Raw genomic sequence first — 21,896 nt, 5'->3', positions numbered from 1 at the left:
AAGGGATGGTTCTCCTTTGAACATAACCTTTAAAAGTGGTCCATTAAAGCATGGGTGGGTGGATCAACTATCTCAACTAATCAAAGTATCATAGATGGAGAGTCAGGAGGGAACTGAGCCCATGTAGTCCAACCCATTCATTGTGGAGATAAAGAATCTGATGTGAGAATAAATAAGGAAGTGACTTGTCCAAGGCCACACAGGGGTTAGCATGAGAGGCAGGAGTAGTTCCAGTTCCTCCACCCCCAAAGTCAGGGCTCCTTCCATATTGCTGCTTCTGAAGTCATGAATCCTCAGTGTATGGAAGTTCAGGCACACATTTGCACCTCAGGAGTCATTAGCAACAGCTGTGTTTATTACACCCCAATTCACAAACAAAATCTACACAATAGAAAATAAAATCATCCTTGAGGATATTTGAAAAGAAACATACAAACTAATATGGGTTTTCTGGGGGAATATTTTAGAGAACTTCCTTCATACCCTAAAACTGGAAATGAGGGTGTGAATTAGAGCATGGTGGAGACATTGGTGAGAGAGCTGCACGTGAATAAGGCGGCCCTTATTACATAATGACACACAAGGCACCCTGCTAGCCTGTCTTCTCTCTGGAAATTAAGACCCATTTTAATGGTTAGGTGGGAATTGTTTTTTTCCTCAAGGGGATTCCAATCAAAAATATGAGAGTATTGAATCCAGACAATGAAACCAGCTGGCTAATTTACCAAATCAGCTTTGTCTTCTTCCTTAGCGAGGAAGAAGGCATAGTTGGTAATGTGGTGGAAGAGTGATGAACCCAGAACGTTTACTCTTGATGCTAATTTCATTTGGATCACCAACTGGTTTGAGGGTGAAGTTCTGCAGAATGGTGGTAAGGAACAAAAACAACTCCATCCTCGCCAGGCCCTCTCCAAGACAAGACCGTTTTCCTAGAAAGAAACAAAATGGTGCTTAGAAACCTTAATGGAATATCAGCGTCAGCCAAAGTGAAACACACTTGTTGGACCAAGACAATAATGGGGAAATGAGTAAAAGATGAGGATGTACGTGGGCAGAAATTGCAAGAATTATTATTATGAGTTATATTCCAGCCATTAATGGTCACTGGGAGCAAGAAAGCATTCCCTCTTCACACCATTCCTCCTGTGGTGAGCCCTCGAGCAGTGGACTTTGCAATGGAGTCAGACTTCCGCTAAAATAAGGGGGCAGGTGAGCCAGCCAAGAGGCTCAACTCATCAACTGAGGGGTCTGAGAAGAAGCCAAGCCACAGAAATACTAGAAAAGGCAGTGGGTCACACGCCACAGCAGAGCAGTGTGTCCTCAGAAGAACTGCCAAGAGGAGGCTCAGCCGGAGGAGGGTGGGAGGGGGAATAGGATTTTCCTTTTAGAGTAAGAGGTAAAGATGGGAAGGGTTTCTTTTTACCAATGGAAAAAGGCATGAAGTAGTCACTTTTCTTGAAATTCTCATTTTCATCCAGGAAGTGCTGGGGGTCAAACTGGTCAGGGTTGGGGAACTCTTTGCTGTCATGCAAAACTGGATAGAGCAGGGGGAAGATTGTTGTGCCCTAGAGGGAAGAAATTTCATGGGAGAGTCAGTCACCATCATGAATATCCCGGCTTATGCCAGTACCAAAAATTTTCGGTGGCTCCCTTTTGTCCCTTGTACAAAATACACACTTCTTTGTGTATGGTATAGACTGGGATCTCTAGCCATTGAGAATCTGCATAGGCCCCAGTCTAGCTTTCCAAGTTGGTGTCCCCATTATTATCCCCATCATGCCTTCCTTGGGGTTCCAGTGAAACTGGACCAACTAGTTTCCCATCCACAAGCTCCCTCTCTGGTTTTCATGCCTTTATATGGCCATGCTTCATGGCTAGAAGGCACTCCTTGCTCACTTCAGCCTTTTAGAATCCCTAACTTTCTTCAAGGATTGATTTACTGGGTAACCCCTCCTAGAGGAAGCTTTGGCTAAGGCCCTGAGCTCTTTGTGGTCTCTCCCCGCTCAGTTCCCTGGTCTATACTTCAGGTCTACACCTGCTGCTTGTGTGACTCTGAGAAGGACACATGAATTGTCAGTGACCCAGGCAATGCTTAAAGACTCTAGGGCCAGCTGGATAAAATAATAACAAAATTCATCTGGAAGAACAAGAGGTCCAGAATATCAAGGGAATTAACGAAAAGAAATGCTAGGGAAGGTGGGCTAGCCATACCAGATAGTAAACTGTATTATAAAGCAGCAGTCAACAAAACTACTTGGTACTGGCTAAGAAACAGAGTGGTGGATCAGTGGAATAGGTTAGGTATTCTAGACACAATAGTCAACGACCATAGCTATCTATTCTTTGATTAACCCAAAGAATCCAGCTTCTAGGTTAAGAATTCCTTATTTCACAAAAACTACTGGGAAAATTGGAAAATGGTAGGGCAGAAACTAGGCATAGACTAATATCTTATACCACATACCAAAATAAAGTCAAAATGGGTTCATGATTTGGGAATAAAGGCTGATACTATAAGCAACTTAGGAGAGCAAGAAATAGTTTACCTGTCAGATTTATGGGAAAGGGAAGAATTCATGACCCAAAGACAGATATAGAGCATTACAAAATGCAAAATGGATAATTTTGACTATGTCAAATTGAAAAGTTTTTTGTATAAAAAAAGCCAACGCAACAAAGATAAGGAGGGAAGCACCAAACTGGGAAAAATCTTTATAACCAGTGTCTCTGATAAAGGCCTCATATCTAAAATATACAGAGACCTTAACCAAATTTATAGGAATACAAGTCACTACCCAATTGAGAAATGGTCAAAGGATATGAACAGGCAGTTTTCAGAGGAAGAAATTAAAGATATCTATAGTCATTAGAAAATATGCCCTAAATCACTATTGATTAGAGAAATGAAAATCAAAACAACTCTTAGGTACCATATCTCTCCTGTCAGATTGGCTAACATGACAAAATAGGAAAGTTATAAATGCTGGAAAGGATATGGGAAAATTGGAACATTGTTACATTGTTGGTGGAGTTGTGAACTGGTCCAGATATTCTGGAGAGCAATTTGGAACTATGCCCAAAGGATTATAAAAATGTGCATGCCCTTTGACCCAGCAATACCACTTCTAGGGATATATCCCAAGGAGATCATACAAGTGGGAAATGGACCCACATGTACAAAAATATTTATTGTATCAGCTCTTTTGTGGTGCAAGTAATTGAAAATCAAAGGGATGCCCATCAGTTGAGGAATGGCTAAACAAATTGTGGTATATGAATGTAATGGAATACATATTGTGCAATAAGAAATGAGGAACATACGGACTTCATTATAACCTGGAAAGACTCATATGAACTGATGCTGAGTGAGGGGAGCAGAACCATGAGATCATTACACACAATTACAGACACAAGGTATCTGTAAGGACTAACTTTGATAGACTTAACTCTTCTCATCAATACGAGGTTCAACGACAGCTCCAAAAGACTCACAATGGAAAAAGCCGTGCACATCCAGAGAAAGAATTATAGAGTCTGAATGCAGATTGAGGCCAACTATTTGCTGTCTTTTTTTCCATCTTTTTGGTTTCGTTTCTCCTTTCTCATGATTCATTCCATTGGTTATAACTCTTCTTTACAACTGGACTATTATGTAAATAAGTTCAATGTGAAGGTATATATAGAACTTCTATTGGATTATATGCCATCTTGGCGGGGATTGGGGAAGAGAGGGAGGGAGAAAAAATTTGGAACCCCAAAACCTGTGGAACTAAATGTTGTAAACTAAAAATAAAAAATAAATTTATAAAAAAAAGACTCTAGGGCCAGACCAGCCTTCCTCCTGAGGGACTTTCTTCAGCAGGAAGCCACTCTGCCAATAAAATCACATCATAAGAAAAAAATTATATTTTGGGAGGACTTTTCTGGTTAAAAACTGTGCTCCTTCCAAGAGAAGCCCAAGTCCTCAATGGTCAAATACCCTTCTTTTCTTGCATTTTGGCAACAGCACTTGGCCCGGAAATTTTCACATACTTGGTTCTTTCTGAAGTCTTGATGATTTGAACTGAACAATGCACTCAATCGGCTATACTAAAGGTGAAATTAGGTGGAATGCTCACTTCTTCTTTCTTTGACGGAGAATACTTCTGCTGAACCATCGCTAGGAAACTTCAATATAATTCAATTTAATTCAATCAAAGCCTATTTAGCCCCCCATGGAAAGCAGTATTTTAGAGTCTAAAGACCTAGGTTCTGGTCTCCACTCCAACATTTTTAAATGACCTTTGGCAAGTCATTTGACCTGATACTCAGTGTCTCCATCTACACAATGGGACAGATAATAGTATTCACACAATCCACTTTACTGCCTAGTGAAAGAAAAGGGCCTAAACAAAAATTTCACCTGACCAATCTCACTCTGCTATTTTTCCTGTACATTGCCTTTCCGGTGTTGCCGTGGTGAATGAGAACCAGGGAGAACCAAGATAAGTAGACATTTTCCCCTCATTTTTCATTTAGCACCACATCAAAATTACCTATATGTAACAAAAGACTGCCTGAAGGGAATATCAGGTGAGATCATGACAATGAGACTCGATTTTCTTATGTCTAAAATGAGATCACTGTACCAGATGATATATATGATCGCTTCCAAGACCTGATCCCACGGCCCCATGACTGCTGACCTTGGGGAGGACATATTTTTGGAACTGGATATCCTGGGTTACTGCATGGGGCAAACTGGCAGGTGTGAGGTTAATGAATCTTTGCACTTCGTGGACCACAGCATCCGTATAGGGCATATTTTGTCTGTCCATTATGGAAGGAACTCGATTACGTCCAATCACACGATCAATTTCCTCATGAGTTTTTGCTGCAGGGACAAAAAATATGAATAACCCCTGAGCTTCTTGGTCTCCTGGGAATGCCCAACAGAGCCTGTGTGGAGTATCTACCTCATCAGATGACCAAAGATGATTCTCAGTACCCGCCTTCTATTCAGTCAAGAATGCAGAGGCTTTAGCAGCAGTGATGGGATGATTTTCTGTGGCTTAGTGGATATGACTCAGGAAGAACCATGTTTATTATTTATTCTGTAGACACTATCTGTTTAAATTTGGGCGATTCACTAAATTTATCTAAGCCTCATTTTTCTCATCTGAAAAATGTGAGTCATAAATTACCTGTCCTCTAAGGTTCCCTAAACCTCTAAATCTATTATCCTATGATTCATAAAAATAGAGATAATATCTGCACCTCCTCCAGAGGGCATCAAATGAAATTATGTGTGTCAAGTGATTTGCAAACCTTAAATCCTTGACATGATGCCACCCATTATTGTCAAAGAAAGTAGATACCTTCACTTAAATTTGGTAGTGCTGGTGATAACATTATCACCATCATTTAAACCATTCACCACACATGTATCTCAGCTCCTGTCTCAATTTCCTAAGTTACTAAGGCATAGAATCTCAGCATTGGAAATGACCTGTTTTCACCTAGGGCTATCCATAGTTTAACAGCAATCCTGTTTCTAATGGAAGGAAAGGTGATCCAGCCTTTGCTTGAGAACCTCTAATAAGGGAGAACCCACTACCTGCAGAGCAGCTGGATGGGCTTTGGGAGAACTTTAATAGTTGGCAAGTCTTTCCTTACATGAAGTCTCCATTTGTCAATTTGCAATTTCTATCCACGTTTCCTAGTTCTGCCTCTTTGGATCCAGCAGAACCAGCCCTGGCAGAAATGTGAGCCACTTGAGGAAAGAGAGTGTTTCATTTGAGCCTTTGTATCCTAAGCATAGAACTGAGGGTATACAGGGAGAGCTTTATACATATTTGTTAAAGTAAATCAAATTCCCCATGACAGACTTCTACATTTTTAAATAACTAACAGGTCTTGTTCAAGTGTCCTGTTTTCTGAAATATGCTACTGTCTGACATGCTGCTCTTCTGTGTGGAGTCATGCAAATCCAAAATGTGGGAAAGTGGGGCCAGCTCCCAAGCAAGACACTAGCCTGGTAAAGCAAACCTGGTCTGTAAGCATGGCAGTTCCTGTACCTTACCTTGGACCTCAGGATGTTTCAGAAAGAGCAGCAGGCCATATCTTAGAGTGCTACTGGTTGTCTCTGTTCCTGCACCAAATAAATCTGCTGCAGCCACTACTAGATTCTCTAAGTCAAATTCTGACTGGGGATTATCTTTTTCCTAAAAGAGGGGTACAAAATAAATGAAGTAATGAGAGACAACAGGGAAAGCCATTAATTAGTAAGTACATAAAGTTTGTCCTAGGAGCCCTCCCCCACCTTCATTTCCCTATGAGACAAGAACCTTCTCAATGCCCTCATTCTTTCACTGCCCAACCATAGGCTTGACCTTCCCAGGCAACCTCTTTCCCCTCAAATAATATGGCATAGTGGGGAGAGAACTAGACTTTGAATGAAGACCTGAAGTTACATTTAGCCTCAACTAAGAGGTGTGTATGTGTCCATGGGAAAGTCTCTTAATACCTCAAGGTCCCAGTTTCCTCATGTGTAACAGGAGAGAGCTGGATCCCTTTCAGGTATCTATTTACTATCAGTGATATGTATGGCAAGGAGAGGACCTGATCAAGTAATTCACTTAAAACCTTAATGACCTGAGAAGTGACCTCTTATAGTGATATTTTCACCACAAATTAGGACAGCATCCTCATAAAACAACAGAAACAAGAAGGAAGTTCAGATTTTTAGAATGAGGAATTGAGAGAAATGTTTTGTGGTGGAGAATAACGAATTTCAAATTTTGTAGAGAAAAATGAAATTCAACCAGCCAAGCTGTGACTGATCTGAAATTTCCTTTGCAAAATTCTCCCTTAAGTGGTCATCCAGTCTCAGCTTAAAGATTTTCACAGATGGGAAACTTGCTACTTAATGAAGAATTTCATTCCAGTCTTGGACATTATTCCCATCATGTGGAAATTAAGTGTGTCTCTATAATTTCAAACCACTGTCTCCTGGGAATGGAGAAGCAAAAGCATTCTAATCCATTTGTGTGACAACCCTTAGAGTTAAGTGGCTGCTGAGCTCCCTTCCAACTCATGGATTTTGTGAAATTCTATGAAATATGTAAGCTCATAGGTTTTAGAACTTGGAAGAACGTTGGAGATTGCTTGGCCCTACACACTCATTTTCCAGAAAAAGAAATGGTGGCCTAGGGAGGTGAAGTGGTTTTTTTCAAGCTAAAATGAAGAAGGGTGGATGGTAGAATGGCCCAAATGAGAGAAGACCTAATAGCATGTTACCTGGAACAGAAATGAAGCTGTCTGTGGTTTAAAAGGGGGGGGAGAGGGCCCTGAGACAAAGTTTGGACAGAAGCTTATTTTCTACTCAAATCAACCGGCAGTGAAACTCGTGAAGAGGGAAAATGAGCAAATAATCTAGACCAGGATATAAAACAATGAATATGGACTACACAATTAGGAACGGCTATTTAAACATCTCTGATAAATAAGAGAAGAATGCAGCAAATATTATATGACTCTCAGAAATAAAGGAACAATACCTTAGAGGCAGCTAAGTGGCACAATGGATGGAGTGCTGGACTTGGAGTCAGGAAGACCTGAGTTCCAATCCAGCTTCAAACCTCTCTAGCTTTGTGACCCTGAGTAAGTCTTTTCACCTCTGTCTACCTTCATTTCCTCTTCTCTAAAATGGGGATAATAATATCATCTACCTCCTGAGACTGTTGTGAGCACAAGTGATGTAATATTTTTAAAGTAGCATGATAACAAATACTATAGGTATTATTATTGAAGTGTTTCGCAAAGAGAAAAAAAATTAAAAGAACAAATAAAGATGAAGAGTGGGCTGAAATGGCAGGTCTCAAAAATGAAACAGTGAATAGACAATTTAGAACATATGATGAACAATGTGCCTAAAGCTGTATCAATTCTTTTAAAAGTGAAACTAGCAGATTTGGTACCAGAAAATAGAGAAATTTTGGCACCAAATGTAGAGACAACAATATTGGAAAACATTGGCTCTCTACAAGCCAAAGTGATCTTAAAGATAGGACATGAAATAATTTAAGGATCTTTCATATCTCAGAAATATAGAAGTAATTTTGAATCCTGAATATAATACTTCAATAATGAAAAATGCCCAATGTTAAAAAACTGAGGACAAAATATATATTGATAGAATTCAGAGGCTATCCAACAAAAAGAAGCATCAGATTTAACACATGAAGAAATGTAGTGATCAAACAATAAATCTTTGACACTAAACAAAGCCCTTCACTTATCAAGGAAAAGAAATTTGGATAGCTCAGGACTACTCCTCCTCTCTGAGAAATCAAAGAAAAGATTGGAAAACAATAATATTAAAATCAAAGGAGATTGAGTCGTAGACCAAAATAAGTAATCCTGAAAATATGAGCATAATCATGCACAAAATAAGATGGACTTATAGCCATCAACGTTGTAAAAATGAGCAATTTTGAAAGATTAATGAACTGAAATCAATTCAATTATCAATCATGAGCACAGAGGACCAGGGATGAGGAATGCTACCTACCTTCTGAGAGAGAGTTGATGGACTAGTTTGCAGAATGAGCCACATATTTTTGGACATGGCCAATATGGAAATTTATTTTTTTGATTATGCTTATCTGTTAACAAAGGTTTTTGTTTTTCTTTTCTTCATTGGTGGGAGGAAATAAATATTTGATAAAAGAAAATGGACTTCAGAGAAAAAACTGATGGTGTTTGAATACAGATTGAAGCATACTTTTATGCTTTTATTTTTCTTGAGTTTTTTTGTCTATTTTTTTTTCACAAAGTGACTAATATGGAAATGTGTTTTGAATGACTACACATGTATAACCTCTATCAAATTGCTTGCCTTCTCAATGTGCAGGTGGGGAAGGAGGAAGGGAGAGAATTTGGAACTTGTAGTTTTCAAAAAAATGTTAAAAATTCTTTTAACATGTAATTGGGGAGAAATAAAACGCTATAACCATAAAAAAGAAAATGGACTTATAGAAAAAAAGGGTGTATTCCAGGCATTTCCTTAAATGAATCTCAAAGTGAGTCAAGTACTTGACCTGGAAAACTTCAAACCAGAGAAGCATAAGGTAAATAAATTAATGAGAAAAGATTAAACAACGAAATCAATACACTTATACTTTTATGTCAATTCAACATTATTTTTAAAAATATCTCCCTTTGGTTCAGGGCCACTGAAATAAAATATAGAGGCAAAAGGAACAAAGTGACAATATATCTAGGGAGGCAGTTAAAGGAGTCCAGGTCTTCAACCTGGAAGAAACTTTCTAGTGAACATTTTTATCGGTATATTAAATCACTCAATCAGCAAATATACAAGAAATATCCCTTATGTGCCAGGCACAGTATGAGGTAGTGGGGATATAAATGCAAAGGATAAAGATAAGATAGTCTCTATCATCTAGGAGTTTACATTCTGCTTAAGGAATACAACACATTTAAAGATAAGTATATGTGGGATCTGTACAAAATAAATATACAGAGAATTTTGAGTGGACCAACAACAACAGGAGGAATAAGGGAAGAATGCTTAAAGGAGGTAGCAGCTCAGTGTAGAAGGATATTAGAGCTGCTAAGAGTTGAGGAAGGTGAGCAAGGGCATTCTAGGCTTGGGGATCAGACTGTATAAAGGCAAAGAGGCAAAATATGGGATATCATGTACAGGGAACAACAAGGAAGCCATTTTGGCTGGAGCATAGAGGGCTGTGAGAGGGAAAAATATGTAACCAGCCTAGAAAGAGAAGGTTGAACCAGATTGGGAAGAGTATTAAAAGCCAATCAGACAAATTTGTAATGTGTCTTAGGAGCTCTGAAGCTTCCTCATCCTAGATATAACTCAGTAAGTCTTACACTTTATGCATGTTAACTTTGCAGATTTGTGAAGTATGGATTGAGAGTCTGGATGCCTGGAGAGCTGTTAAGAGAGAACTGTCATTGTCTGGGTGAGAGATGATGTTGAACCGAACTAGGGTGGCTGTGGTGTGAATAGAGAAAAAAAGGGTTAAGGATTACTTCCACAATAGGGTTCTACGTGGGAATGGGAAGAAGACATTCACTTTCTTCTCTTCCCTCCTACAGCCTCCTCCTCCATTGACAGGAGTTATTTGGACAGTTTAGATTCAATGGGAAAGATGACTGCCTGTGCAGCCCTCCCAAAATGATTGTTCCTTCTAGAGGAAATTTCATCTATTGGGTTAGACTGTGAAAGAATGAAGAAAATCAGCATTTATCAAGCATCTACTGTGTGCCAGGCCCTGTGCTGAGCACCTTTAAAATATCATCTCATTTGGTCTTCACAATGACTCTAGCAGGTAAATGATATTATTATCATCTCCATTTTACAGTTGAAGAAACAGAGGCAGACAGTTGTGAAGTAACTTGCCCGGGGGTACACTACTATAAAGTGTCTGACTCCAAATTTGAACACGTCTTTCTGACTTCAGGCTCTGTATCCTACCCATACCACCACCTATCTTCTTCAATCAGTCTGAGTGGAAGTATGGAGGGTTGGGAGATAGTTAAGGATTAACTGGAATGTTGGACTGATGTCCTGATGGCAACTATGAGTAAATTTTCATCCTCAGGGGAGAGGATGGAATACTATGAGCGCTTTATTTTTTCTGAATTTGTTTGTAGGATTCTTGGAGGCTTTTGAATCTTTTTGATAGTTCTGTGAAGCAAAATAAAGCTGCCCTCTTCTGGAAATTAATTTGAGTGTTTTTATGGGAGCTAGTAATAACCAGAATGTATATAATGCTTTAAAGTTTGTTATCTGTTGTTCAATCATTTCAGTCATGTCTGATTCTTCGTAAACCCCTTTCATGTTTTCTTGGCAAAGATACTGGGGATATTTCTTTAGCGGATCCATTTGCAGGCAATCAGAGGTTAAGTGACTTGCCCACAGTCACACAGCTAGGAACTCAGATCTTCCTGACAGCAGGCCCAATGTCCAATCCAGTGAGCCATCTGCTGCCTCTGCTTTAAAGTTAACAACACGCTTTAAAAACATATCATTTTATCCTCACAATCACCCTGGGAGATAAATGCTATTATCCCCATTTTATAGAAGAGGAACCCTTGGCAGACAGTGGTGATATGAATTGCCCAGGATTACACACCTAGGAAGTGTGTGAAGTTGGCTTTGAACTCAGCTTTCCTGACTCCAAGTCCTGCTCTGTACCCCAATTCTCCAGTTTGGAGCTTATTTTGTATGCATTAGTTGGTATATTATCTCCCCCATTAGATTGTAAGCTCTCTTTTGTCTGTTTAGTGTCTTCAGCACTTAGTAAAGTACCTGACACATAGTAGGCACTCAGTAAATGTTTATTAATTGATTCCTATTGCCTTTCTCCAATAAAATATCCTCCTCCAAACAGGAAAGCCCAGATCAGCAGCTCAGCACCCAGCAAAGCAGAAGTCTTCCAATCTCATTTCCCTTACAGAGTTCAAATAAGGACAGGGTCAGACCAAAGCCCAGTTACTAGAAAGCCAATGGCATCCTTAGGGAACACGAATACCTTAAGACTCTCTGAGGTCCCTTCCTATGCTTTGAAGAGAGTAGACTGTAAGAATCCTTGGAATATCAGCCTTGCTCAAGGAGCAAGGTGCTTCCCCCATGCATCCTACCTGCTGCATTTTAGAGAGGTAGCAGTCAATGTAGTCTTGAGGGTTGCTGGGGTCCAGCATCTTTTGATGCTCCTTCACTCTTTCCAAAATGAAACTTCTCATTTTCTGCACATTTCTCATATATCTTTTATGGATTCCAGGGAGGTACACTCTGAACCTAGGTAAGAAGTTGTAGAGCTACACATCCCCAAAACCCAAACAAACACATGTGAATTAACTATCATGGACAATGTTATATCTCTACTTATAAACTATTATGCTCTATTCAAAGGCAACGCATTTCTTTATAAGTTTAGTTAAATTTCTTGTTAACAAAAAAGTGTTTTGGGGGCAGAGCTAAGATGACAGAGTAAAAGCAGGGACTTGCTTGAGCTCTCCACCAAACCCCTCCAAATACCTATAAAATGACTCTAAATAAATTCTAGAGGAGCAGAACCCACAAAACGACAAAGTGAAACAAATTTCCAGCCCAAGACAACCTGGAAGGTTGACAGAAAAGGTCTGTTGTACTAGTCTGAGAGAAAAGCGTGGTCCAGCATGGGTCCTCTAGAATCAATGTTGGTCACTGGACTGATCAGAATAGTTCAGTCTCTCAAAGTTTTTTGCTTCACAATGTTGTTGTAATCATATAAAATGATCCCCTAGTTCTGCTCATTTCACTCTTTACCAGTTTATACAGTTCTTCCAAGGCTTCTCTGAACAGATCCCTTTCATTATTTCTTTCAGTAAAATAGTACCCCATCAATGTAACATAATTTTTCAACCATTCCCAAACGCCCCTCACTTTCCAGTTCTCTACTACAACAAAAAAAGCTACTATGAGTATTTTTGTAAGTATGAGTCCTTTTCAATTTTCTTTTATGTTTATAGGGGCTAAAACTAAGAGAGAAATTGCTAATTGAAAGTGTATGCAGGTTGTCAACCTTTGAGGCAGAGGTTCTAATGGCTTTCCAGAAGGACTCCACCAGCATCATATTAATGTGCCAGTTTTTCTGCAGCTCCACCAATATGTATCATTGTCTTCTTTTATCATTGCCAAAGAAGAGTGAAATTTGATTACTTTTCACTTTTCTAGTTATTGGTGCTTTGCAACAATTTTTCATATGGTTGTTTGTAGCTTTGACACTTTCCTTTGAGAAATACTTTTTCATAACTTTTCTCCATTTTTCACTTGGTGAATAGCTCCAATGAATTGGAATCAATTGCTTATCAATCTTGTCATTAGTATATTTATCAGAGGAAATTGGTGCAAACATTTCCCATCAGGTAACAGTTTCTCTTCTAATTCCAGCTGCATTGATTTTGTACCAACAATTTTCAATGTTATACATCAAAATCTTAAGCAGTTCTCTAAATTCATTTTTCATCAACTCTTTCCATATTTACAGATCTGAAAGGTCTCTTCCTTGTATCCCTAAGTTGTATGTGATGTGACTTTTAAATCTGTCATGTATAAATTTGAAACTAATCTTCATGTTATGTGTTGTTTTGACAGAATAGTTCCTGGTTTTTCTAGCACTTTTTGTCAAATAGTGAGTTCCTACCACAGCATCTGATGGGGCTTTGGAGGGTTGGGGCGGGGCGATTCTATCGAGCATTAGGCTACCAGGTTAGCTTGTTTCTAATTGTAGAATACTTCATCTAAATGGTCAACACCCTCAGCATTGATTAATGATGGTCTGTTAAGAACACTATAGAAGTGTTCATCCCATCTGTCTAGGATCATGTCCTTGTCACTAATCAATGTGGCTCCATCAATAGAGTAGTTGAGATGCACCATAGGACTTTGGCCCATAAATAGCCTTCAGGGCATCATAAAAGTGCTTTGGATCGTTATTACCAGCAGAAACTCAGCAAACAGCCACAGAATAATAAGACAGCTCTGGCCTTACCTGTATCCATGTTGAGTTAAGCAGCTGAAAGTTAGTATTTAACATGGTCATCAGATACAGAAATTTCTCATCATCGTACTGGAATCGATCACGGAACAGGACAGAGCAGATCACATTGCATGGGGCACAGGAAAGGATGAAGGTAGGATCAGTGGGCTGGCCTAACGTAGAGAAAAATTACCAAAGAGGAAAAAACCAGCTTTAACTGAAATGTGTCCAATCACATAGAAACCAGACATCTATTCTATCCATACCTGGATATGGTGTTTAATTTCTCTAAGGCTAGTGAATGTTGTTCTCCTGGACAATTTCCTTTTCCCTTTATAAGGAAATTAGATAAGCTTATAATACCTGAATATGAGAAGAGAGAAGGGAGTTCTCTGCCCCAGCTGAGTGATTGTCTGGTCAGTGGACCGAGGTAGAGGCTTTTAGAATGACTTCCAAAGCAAATGATATTTAGGACTATGCATGGGTGAGCAGTTGGACCCCACATGCTCAGGGGAAAAGAACTGAAAACCAACCTTTTGTTTTCCGGAGCTCCTCCACCAGGCATTGGGCTTCTTCTTGAACTCTCTCTTCAATGCTTCTCTTCCCCATCCCAAAGTTCCTTAGGGTCATCAGGGAAAATCTGCGGAGTTGTTTCCACCTCTCTCCACGACTAAAAACAACTCCTAGACGAAGGAGAAGAATAGGACACTGTTCACTCTAACACTGGAGGGTCACCGGCACAGTGTGCATAGGGGCCATGGGGTTTTGGGCTTAATTCATTGATTAGGTTTAATTTTATTCAATTCAAACCAAAATGCAATACAGCATGGTAGGTATGAGGAACCGACCTCATGAATGTCTTGTCCTAGGTGCTGAGAATAGAACAATAAAAGTGAAACCAGTAACTAGGTTCCAGGGAGGGTTGGGGGGTATATTTTACTGGATATACTCTTCCATATCCTTTTGCCTTTCGATGACTCTTTTGAATAAACTAAACTTGCCTTTTCCTTTCATTACATCTTCAAATATTGCAATACTTCCTCTGTCTATAAATGCATCTCCTTGATCAATTAGAGCTTCCTTCAAAATGTCATATCCATGTAGCACCACAACACGCTGGGGTCCAAAATAAATAGTATAGATGGGTCCATATTTTTCAGCCAGCTGTGAAAAGAATGCCAAAAAAATAGGAATAGGTTCAGAGTGAAACTAGAAAGTTGGAATTTACCCCCACAACTACCTCATAATGTGCTATATGCATGTATACATATGTATACCTATGCATACATAGGACCATATGTTGTTAATGAATTCTGTGTATGAAAAGGCATAACCTGTGGGACAACAAAGCAGTATTCTCATTCCTTTTAGTTTGCTTCTTGGAAATCCCTGTCATTATATGGCACAGTATTTTTCTCAGGCAGAGTTTCCCTGTATGTTCCACTGGTACTACCTGGCGTAAAGAGATTGTAAAAAGGGCCTGGGTTCGTTGTTGGATAGATGAACCATGGAAGATTTCTAGGAGGACATGGAAAAAAGCCACACGGGATACAAAGGGGGATTGCCATCTCCTAACAAAAGCTATCTACTCTTGTTGCCTCTCTTCTCATTTCTGAAATATTTGCAGTATTTCTTCAATCATCAACACTCAATTTCGTCTGATCCTTCCAAAGTTATTAATGGTCTCTAATTAGCCAGATCTGATGGCCTTATCTCAAACCACATTCTTCTAGACCTTTTTACAGCATTTGACACTGTTGACTACCTTCTTCTCCCACATACTCTCTTCCCTCTGGGTTTCTCTAATCGTTCTCTCTTTCTGTCTCTGTCTCTGTCTTTCTCTGTCTCTGTCTCTATCTCTGTCTCTCTCTCTCTCTCTTTCTCTATCTCTGTCTGTCTCTCTGTCTTTCTGCCTCTCTCTCTCTCTCTCTCTCTCTCTCTTTCTCTCTCTCTCTCTCCTGTCTGATTGCTCCTTATCAATATCCTTTTCTGGATCATAATCCATATTGAACCACAAATCCATGAGTTTTCCCTATGGTCCAATCTTGGACCACATTCTCTTCTCTGTCTATTTTTGATCATGGCTTTCAGGTAGTCCAATAATTTTTAAATTACTTCTCCTGGATCTATTTTCCAGGTCAGTGGTTTTTCCAATGAGATATTTCACATTGTCTTCCATTTTTTCATTCCTTTGGTTCTCTTTTATAATATCTTGATTTCTCATAAAGTCACTAGCTTACACTTGCTCCAATCTAATTTTTAAGGTAGTATTTTCTTCAGTGGTCTTTTGGATCTCCTTTTCCATTTGGCTAATTCTGCCTTTCAAGGCATTCTTCTCCTCATTGGCTTTTTGTAACTCTTTTGCCATTTGAGTTGGTCTATTTTTAAGGTGTTATTTTCTTCAGTATTTTTTGGATCTCCTTTAGCAAGTCATTGACTTGTTTCCCATGGTTTTCTCGCATCATTCTCATTTCTCTTCCCAATTTTTCCTCTACTTCTCTAACTTGCTTTTCCAAATCCTTTTTGAGCTGCTCCACGGCCTGAGACCAGTTCATGTTTTTCTTGGAAGCTTTTGATGTGGGCTCTTTGACTTTGTTGACTTCTTCTGGCTGTATGTTTTCGTCTTCTTTGTCACCAAAGAAAGATTCCAAAGTCTGAGTCTGAATCTGAGTCTGTTTTCACTGCCTGTTCATGTTCCCAGTCAACTACTTGACCCTTGAGCTTTTCGTCGGAGTATGACTACTTGTAGAGTAGAGAGTACTTTGTCCCAAGCTTGAGGGGCTGCACTGTTGTTTTCAGAGCTATTTCTACACAGCAAGCTCTGCCACACCAGTGCTCCTACTCCCCCAAGAACTACCAACCCAGACCGTGACTCAGATCTAAGCAGGTTCTACACTCCTGCTCTGATCCAACACTTAATTCCTCCCACCAGGTGGGCCTGGGCCCGGATGCAACTGCAGCTGTACCTCTGTAAGCTGCACCACCCCTGCTGCCCCTGGTGCGGTGGCCGACTGTGAGCTCTTTTCACTCTGTCCCCGCAGTTTTTCCCACTAACCTTCTCTGTTGTCTTTGGTGTTTGTGTGTTGAGAAGTCTGGTAACTGCCACAGCTCACTGATTCAGGGCGCTACAGCCTGTTCCACCTGGCTCCGGGTCTGGTTGGTCCGGGCGGCCCACACTGGGCTCTGCTCTACTCCGCTCCCAGCACAGTGTGATACACCTTACCCAGCAACCATCCAGACTGTCCTGGGCTGGAGCCCTGCTTCCCTCTGCTATTTTGTGGGTTCTGCAGTTCTAGAATTTATTCAGAGCCATTTTTATAGGTGTTCTGAGGGTCCTGGGGAGACCTTTAGGCAAGTTCCTGCTTTCCAGCTGCCATCTTGGCTCCGCCCTCTTCTCTTTCTAAACTCTCATTCTTGGTAACCTCACAAACACTATGGAGATAACTCCCAGATCCATATATCTTGGCCTATTATCATTCTTGAATATCCATAGGATTTCTACACTAAATAGATGTATAATAAAATTCATGATTCTTACCCTAAAATAAGTACCCTTTTCCACCCTTCTGGCTAAGATACCACTACATAAGAACAGATCTGACAATTTCACTCCCCTGATCAACAAACTTCAATGATTCCCTATTACCCTTGGGATCAAATGTAAATTTCTTTGGCATTTCAAATCCTTCACAACCTGGGTGGAACAAACCTTTCCAGTGTCATTATTCATATTCATTTATTCCATGGTTCAGACAAATTGGCCTTTTTGGTGTTTCTCACACAATACTATCTCCAATGACCTTGCTTTTTGAGAGTTTTTGTAGTCCCCATGCCCAGGATATACTTCTTCCTTGTCACTGACTCTTAGAATTTCTAATTTTCCCAAAGTTTAGCTCAAATGCCACTTTCTACATAAGGGCTTTCCTGGCCCCTCCCCAGTTAGTTACTAGTGCCTTTCCCTCAAAATATTACTTTATATTTATTTTCAACACATGTTTTTCTGCTTACTTCGCAAATTCTCTCATTGCTTCATTGGCTTACTTCCTCAATCTGGATCCACACTAAAAGCGTGGGTCCTCAAAGGAGTGACTGCTAAAGTGACTTCTATGAGGAGAATGAACACAAAATTATTATACCATTGCAGTGAGGCACAGATGTAGGGATACATGTGGTGAGGACAACTCACAACTCTGGAACCCTTGGGGGTCTACCCTCACAAAGGTTCACAAATGGGTTGAGTTGGAGGGTGGATCTGCTGATAGGGTGAGCTGCTCTGAGAAAACTTCACTGGGCCATTGGGCTATAAGACTAGTCCATTGCTGAACCAGACTGTGCCCCACTGCAGGTCATGTGCAAATCTGCTGGACTAGGTTGGGTTGCTTTCTATCACTGAGCCACTCCAATCCTGGGCTCTTCCAGGGCAGTTGGAGTGAAGAAGGTCTTTCAGAAAGGCCTCATATCATTACTTGGGAATTTATGGAAGTTTCTTCAGTTCTCCCATGGGTGGAGCCTGAGAGTTTTCTGCCTTTCAGTCAACATATGCACCTATAGAGAGGTATATAGAGCCTCTCTTTTATCAACCAACTCTGTCAAGTGCCAGGTGTCGATGCAGAGAGATATAGTCATTCTTCCACTAGGATCTCAGTTCTTTTCTTAGAAATGCTCTTTCACTTAAAGACCTCACTCTAGTGTCAGATGATTAATAAGCAGTTTAGCAAATTCTCATATCTACAGGCTTAGCAATATTCTGGCAATGTACATTTGTCTAATAATCACAAAACAGTTCTGGGTCGTAGGTTTTCCTAGATATTAACTCCAAAATTCTCCTTTTTATACAAATGAAACATTAAGAAACAAGCTTTGAGACAGACTTTGCCCTGGGTAAGTGCCTTATCTCTATAGCCTACTAGCTTAGTGTTTTCTGTATGCATATTTTATATGTGTTTTTGTTCCTTTTAAACAGCAAAAAAATCAAAGGGACAGAGACTATTTCATTTGTGTGTTTGCCATCGGCAGCATCTTGAATAGCCCGTGACATGTAGTAGGTACCTAATCAATGTTTTTGATTAATTGATTGAAAAATCAAATTAAATATCCATCAAAGGAGCAAAAGCCTTGAAGCAAAACTTATCTAGGAAGATTTGGGGGGAAGAAGTGATTTTGAAATAGATCGAAATGTATGACCAAGAGTCGTGGTGGAAAATTTCAAAGTGCTTCAATGAAACTGCTTTTATGGCCTGGATCACTGATAACAGGTGGGAAAGAAGAGAGAGGAAAGAATTTTTAATACATTATTTTATGTATTATTATAATGCATGATAAATTACTCAGAAATATTGGCCTAAAAGCTTGAAATGGAGTGAGCAGAGCCAGAAATATGTGTCCTTTGTACAATGGCCCCCTTAGTACATCAGGCATTACCATTCCGTGGGTTGTTTAGGAGCAAAGACATATTAAAAACAAGAATATGGTGGGAGTGGGGAGGCTGTCAGAAGACTGGAGTTAAAACAGAGGTACAAGGAGGGCAGATATTATGTAGCATGAAGGATCTAGGGTCAGAGAAAAGAATCAATGCACCCTAAATTTTTAGGTCTTGTGGTCATAGGACCTTCAGGTAGCAAAGAACCTCAATTTGACTCTAGGATCCCAGAATAAAGAAGCCAACTGTACAAATAGGGGAAGAATGTGTTACAACCGGCTAGTGTATTTCTGTAAGTTTGCTTTGGAGTCCATACTGGGCTCTTCTGCCTCTCCTGCTTCCTGTCTGGCTGCTTATTCTCAATCCCCATTGCTGGAGCATCATACATCTTCTGCCCACTAAGGCTCTTTTCTCAGCCATTTTTTCTTTCAGATCTCATAAACTGCCTTGCAGATCCCATGAACTGTCATTGCACACTCTAACTAGTTGATCCCAGAACCCATGGTTTCAATGATCATTTCTAAAAGAAGACTCTCACAGCTACATGACTAGATTTTATCTCTTCTGAACTCCGGGCTCACATGGCCAATTGCTTATAATTGATTTCACAACCTGGAGGTCCTGTTGGCATTGCAAATAAAACACGTCCATAATGCAACTAATTTGTTTTCCCCTAAAACTACCCCTTCCTCCAAACTTACCCACTTCTCTTGAGGGCATCCAAGAGGTGGACTTCTCTAGAAGGCACTTCCATTCACCTTGACAGCCACAGATTTATAGTTGGCTTTTAATTCTTACTTACAACACATATCTAATTGATTATGGCCAAGCCTGGTAGATTCTATCTTCACATCTCCCACATCTATTCTGTCTTGCCTCCTCACTTGTCCACTGACCCAGTTAAGACTCTCATCTCCTCTTCCTTAGACTACTCTAATAGGTTGAGATAGGCATTCAAACTACCTAACATAGCAAGTCACTTTAAGAAAAAGAGAAGATGGAATGTGACAGACAAATCAAACCATCCCCAAATTCCCTTGGAAACCGATGAAAATAGACCAGAACTCAAGAGCCTCCGTAACTGACCCTTTCATGTCAATGACACCTGTCCCTGAACCACTGGCTCTGCTTCCAATCCAGGCCAAATAGAAGAGTGATCACTGTGGAGAAGGGATGCACCTTCCTCACCACTACCGATACCAATTACTAAACAATGGACCCTAGCAAGCAGATAAGCCCAAGATTGCTAGGAATGGCAGCCCAGCCCTGCAGACCACTGTTCCTACTTCCATCCCAACTTCCCCCAACATCAGCCCTGGCAGGAACTTCCTGGCAAAATCCTCTGTAGGTGCTGAAGCCAAAGCTACTGAAGACTAAAAAAGAAAAGTCCCACCACTAAAGTCCTGGGCACTATCCAGATGTTCGGTGTCAGAAAAGCTATGATTGTTATCAGTGGAATTGACATTAAATGTGCTGCATTACCTTCAGTTTTATTAATTTGCCCTGAAGAGCACAAGGCCTTTCCTAGTGATTTGCAGCTGAAATCTCTCATTCTGTATTATCTCCACGATACTGAGAATATAGTGGGTACTTAATAAATGATATTTTTTATCCATTCTTTCAATGGCTTCCAAGTTCGATCCCCTGCTTCTAGTATTTCTCCTTTGCAGTGAATAATCTGCATAACTAACAATTTGAAATTCCCTTGGCACAGTTCTGACTATGTCATTCCTCTGCTCAAAAGTCTTCAGGAGCTCCCAACTGCCTCCCTAACTTGGCACTTCAGTGCCTCCATAGCTGGCTCCAACCTAATTGTCCAGATTTAGTTTGTGTTAGCCTTCATCCTAAGCTTTACATTCTTGCCAGACTCCCCTGCTGACTATGTTATCTCCCAGTTCCTTGCCTTTGCCCAGACTGTTTCCCATGCCAGGAAATGATTCCCACTCTCTCTTCCAATCAGAATCTGTTACTTCCTTCAAGGTCCAGCTCAGGTGTTCTCTCCTACTTGAAACTTTTTTCAGGTCCCCCAGTTGCAAGTGGTTTCTCTATCCCCTAATTACCTTCTACTTGCTTATCTATGGGTCTGTTGTATCCTTCTAGTAGAACATAAGCTCCTGGATGACAGGAAGTATTTCCTTTCAAGGAGAGATTGTTGCATTCACCATATGTTTGTCTCCTGTGTCTGGCACAATGACCGGCACGTAGTAGATCTTGAAGTTCTCATTAATTGGTTTATTTTTGCCTTGTATTTTGTCTTCAGCACCCACAGAAGCATTACGCATAATAAATATTTGGTCCTGTTGTTGAATTTCTTCTTCTGCTACCAAAGTTTTGACAAAATGACCAATGCATGCCTGACATCATTGCTAATGAAGATATCACTCATAGAGCCTTTGACTCACACTATCCCTGGCCTAGGACTCTAAATCACCAGGAGTCCTGATTCAATTATTCCTTTGAAGCCTTTGTGTCTCCCCTCACAACCCAAGCAGCTAGGATTCAAAACCCAAATCCAGCCCCTTTACCTGTGAGAACGATGTAATGATGTTCTTCACATCCAACTGCAGGATGTTGCCAAAAAAGGGAAGAGGGGTGGGACCTGGTGGGAGCTTCCCCTTTTTGAGTCCTTGCATCCATAGAGACAAGATCAGGAAAAGGACACAAGCCAGGAGGGCAGTCGTGCTGAGTCCCCAAGGATCCATTGCCCCAAAAGATGGTCCTACAGTTTTCAGAGGTACCAAATCAGTCACCATACTTTTATAGTCATTGGTAGATAACAAGGGGTGGGAAAGCCCAGCCAATAAGCAGATAGTCCTTGTAGGGAAGTAGGATTGGTTTTCCATTAACTTTTATTAGTTTAGCAACCAAGAGGTTTTTAAGGAATGTCTATAGATTTGTTTCCTTGGGATGTTTCTGCATCTAACCTGGCC

At 40.3% G+C, this 21,896-nt stretch overlaps 1 protein-coding gene across 1 annotated transcript; it reads right to left on the bottom strand.

Annotated features, from left to right (window-relative positions):
* Positions 1–333: 333 nt before the first annotated feature.
* LOC118830249 (cytochrome P450 2C23-like) lies at positions 334–21,683 on the bottom strand. The gene is made up of 9 exons (XM_036737172.1): positions 21,492–21,683; positions 14,549–14,711; positions 14,081–14,230; positions 13,560–13,720; positions 11,668–11,844; positions 6,062–6,203; positions 4,686–4,873; positions 1,424–1,565; positions 334–929 (listed from the first exon to the last, which is right to left on the bottom strand). Exons 1-9 carry the CDS (start codon positions 21,666–21,668, stop codon positions 748–750), a joined length of 1,482 nt encoding a protein of 493 aa, XP_036593067.1. The 5' UTR covers positions 21,669–21,683; the 3' UTR covers positions 334–747.
* Between the last annotated feature and the right edge of the window lie 213 nt (positions 21,684–21,896).

Source organism: Trichosurus vulpecula, chromosome 8 (assembly GCF_011100635.1).
Source record: "Trichosurus vulpecula isolate mTriVul1 chromosome 8, mTriVul1.pri, whole genome shotgun sequence".
In the NCBI taxonomy this organism is placed as follows: Eukaryota; Metazoa; Chordata; class Mammalia; order Diprotodontia; family Phalangeridae; genus Trichosurus; species Trichosurus vulpecula.
This window is presented reverse-complemented; position numbering and strand designations above follow the sequence as displayed.

Coding starts and splice junctions, on each gene's coding strand:
- LOC118830249 (XM_036737172.1), bottom strand. CDS start 21,668: ATGGATCCTTGGGGACTCAGCACGACTGCCCTCCTGGCTTGTGTCCTT. Junction 14,712..21,491: donor TCATTACATCGTTCTCACAG/GTAAAGGGGCTG, acceptor TTCTTTTCACAG/CTGGCTGAAAAATATGGACC. Junction 11,845..13,559: donor TTAACTCAACATGGATACAG/GTAAGGCCAGAG, acceptor GGGGATGTGTAG/CTCTACAACTTCTTACCTAG.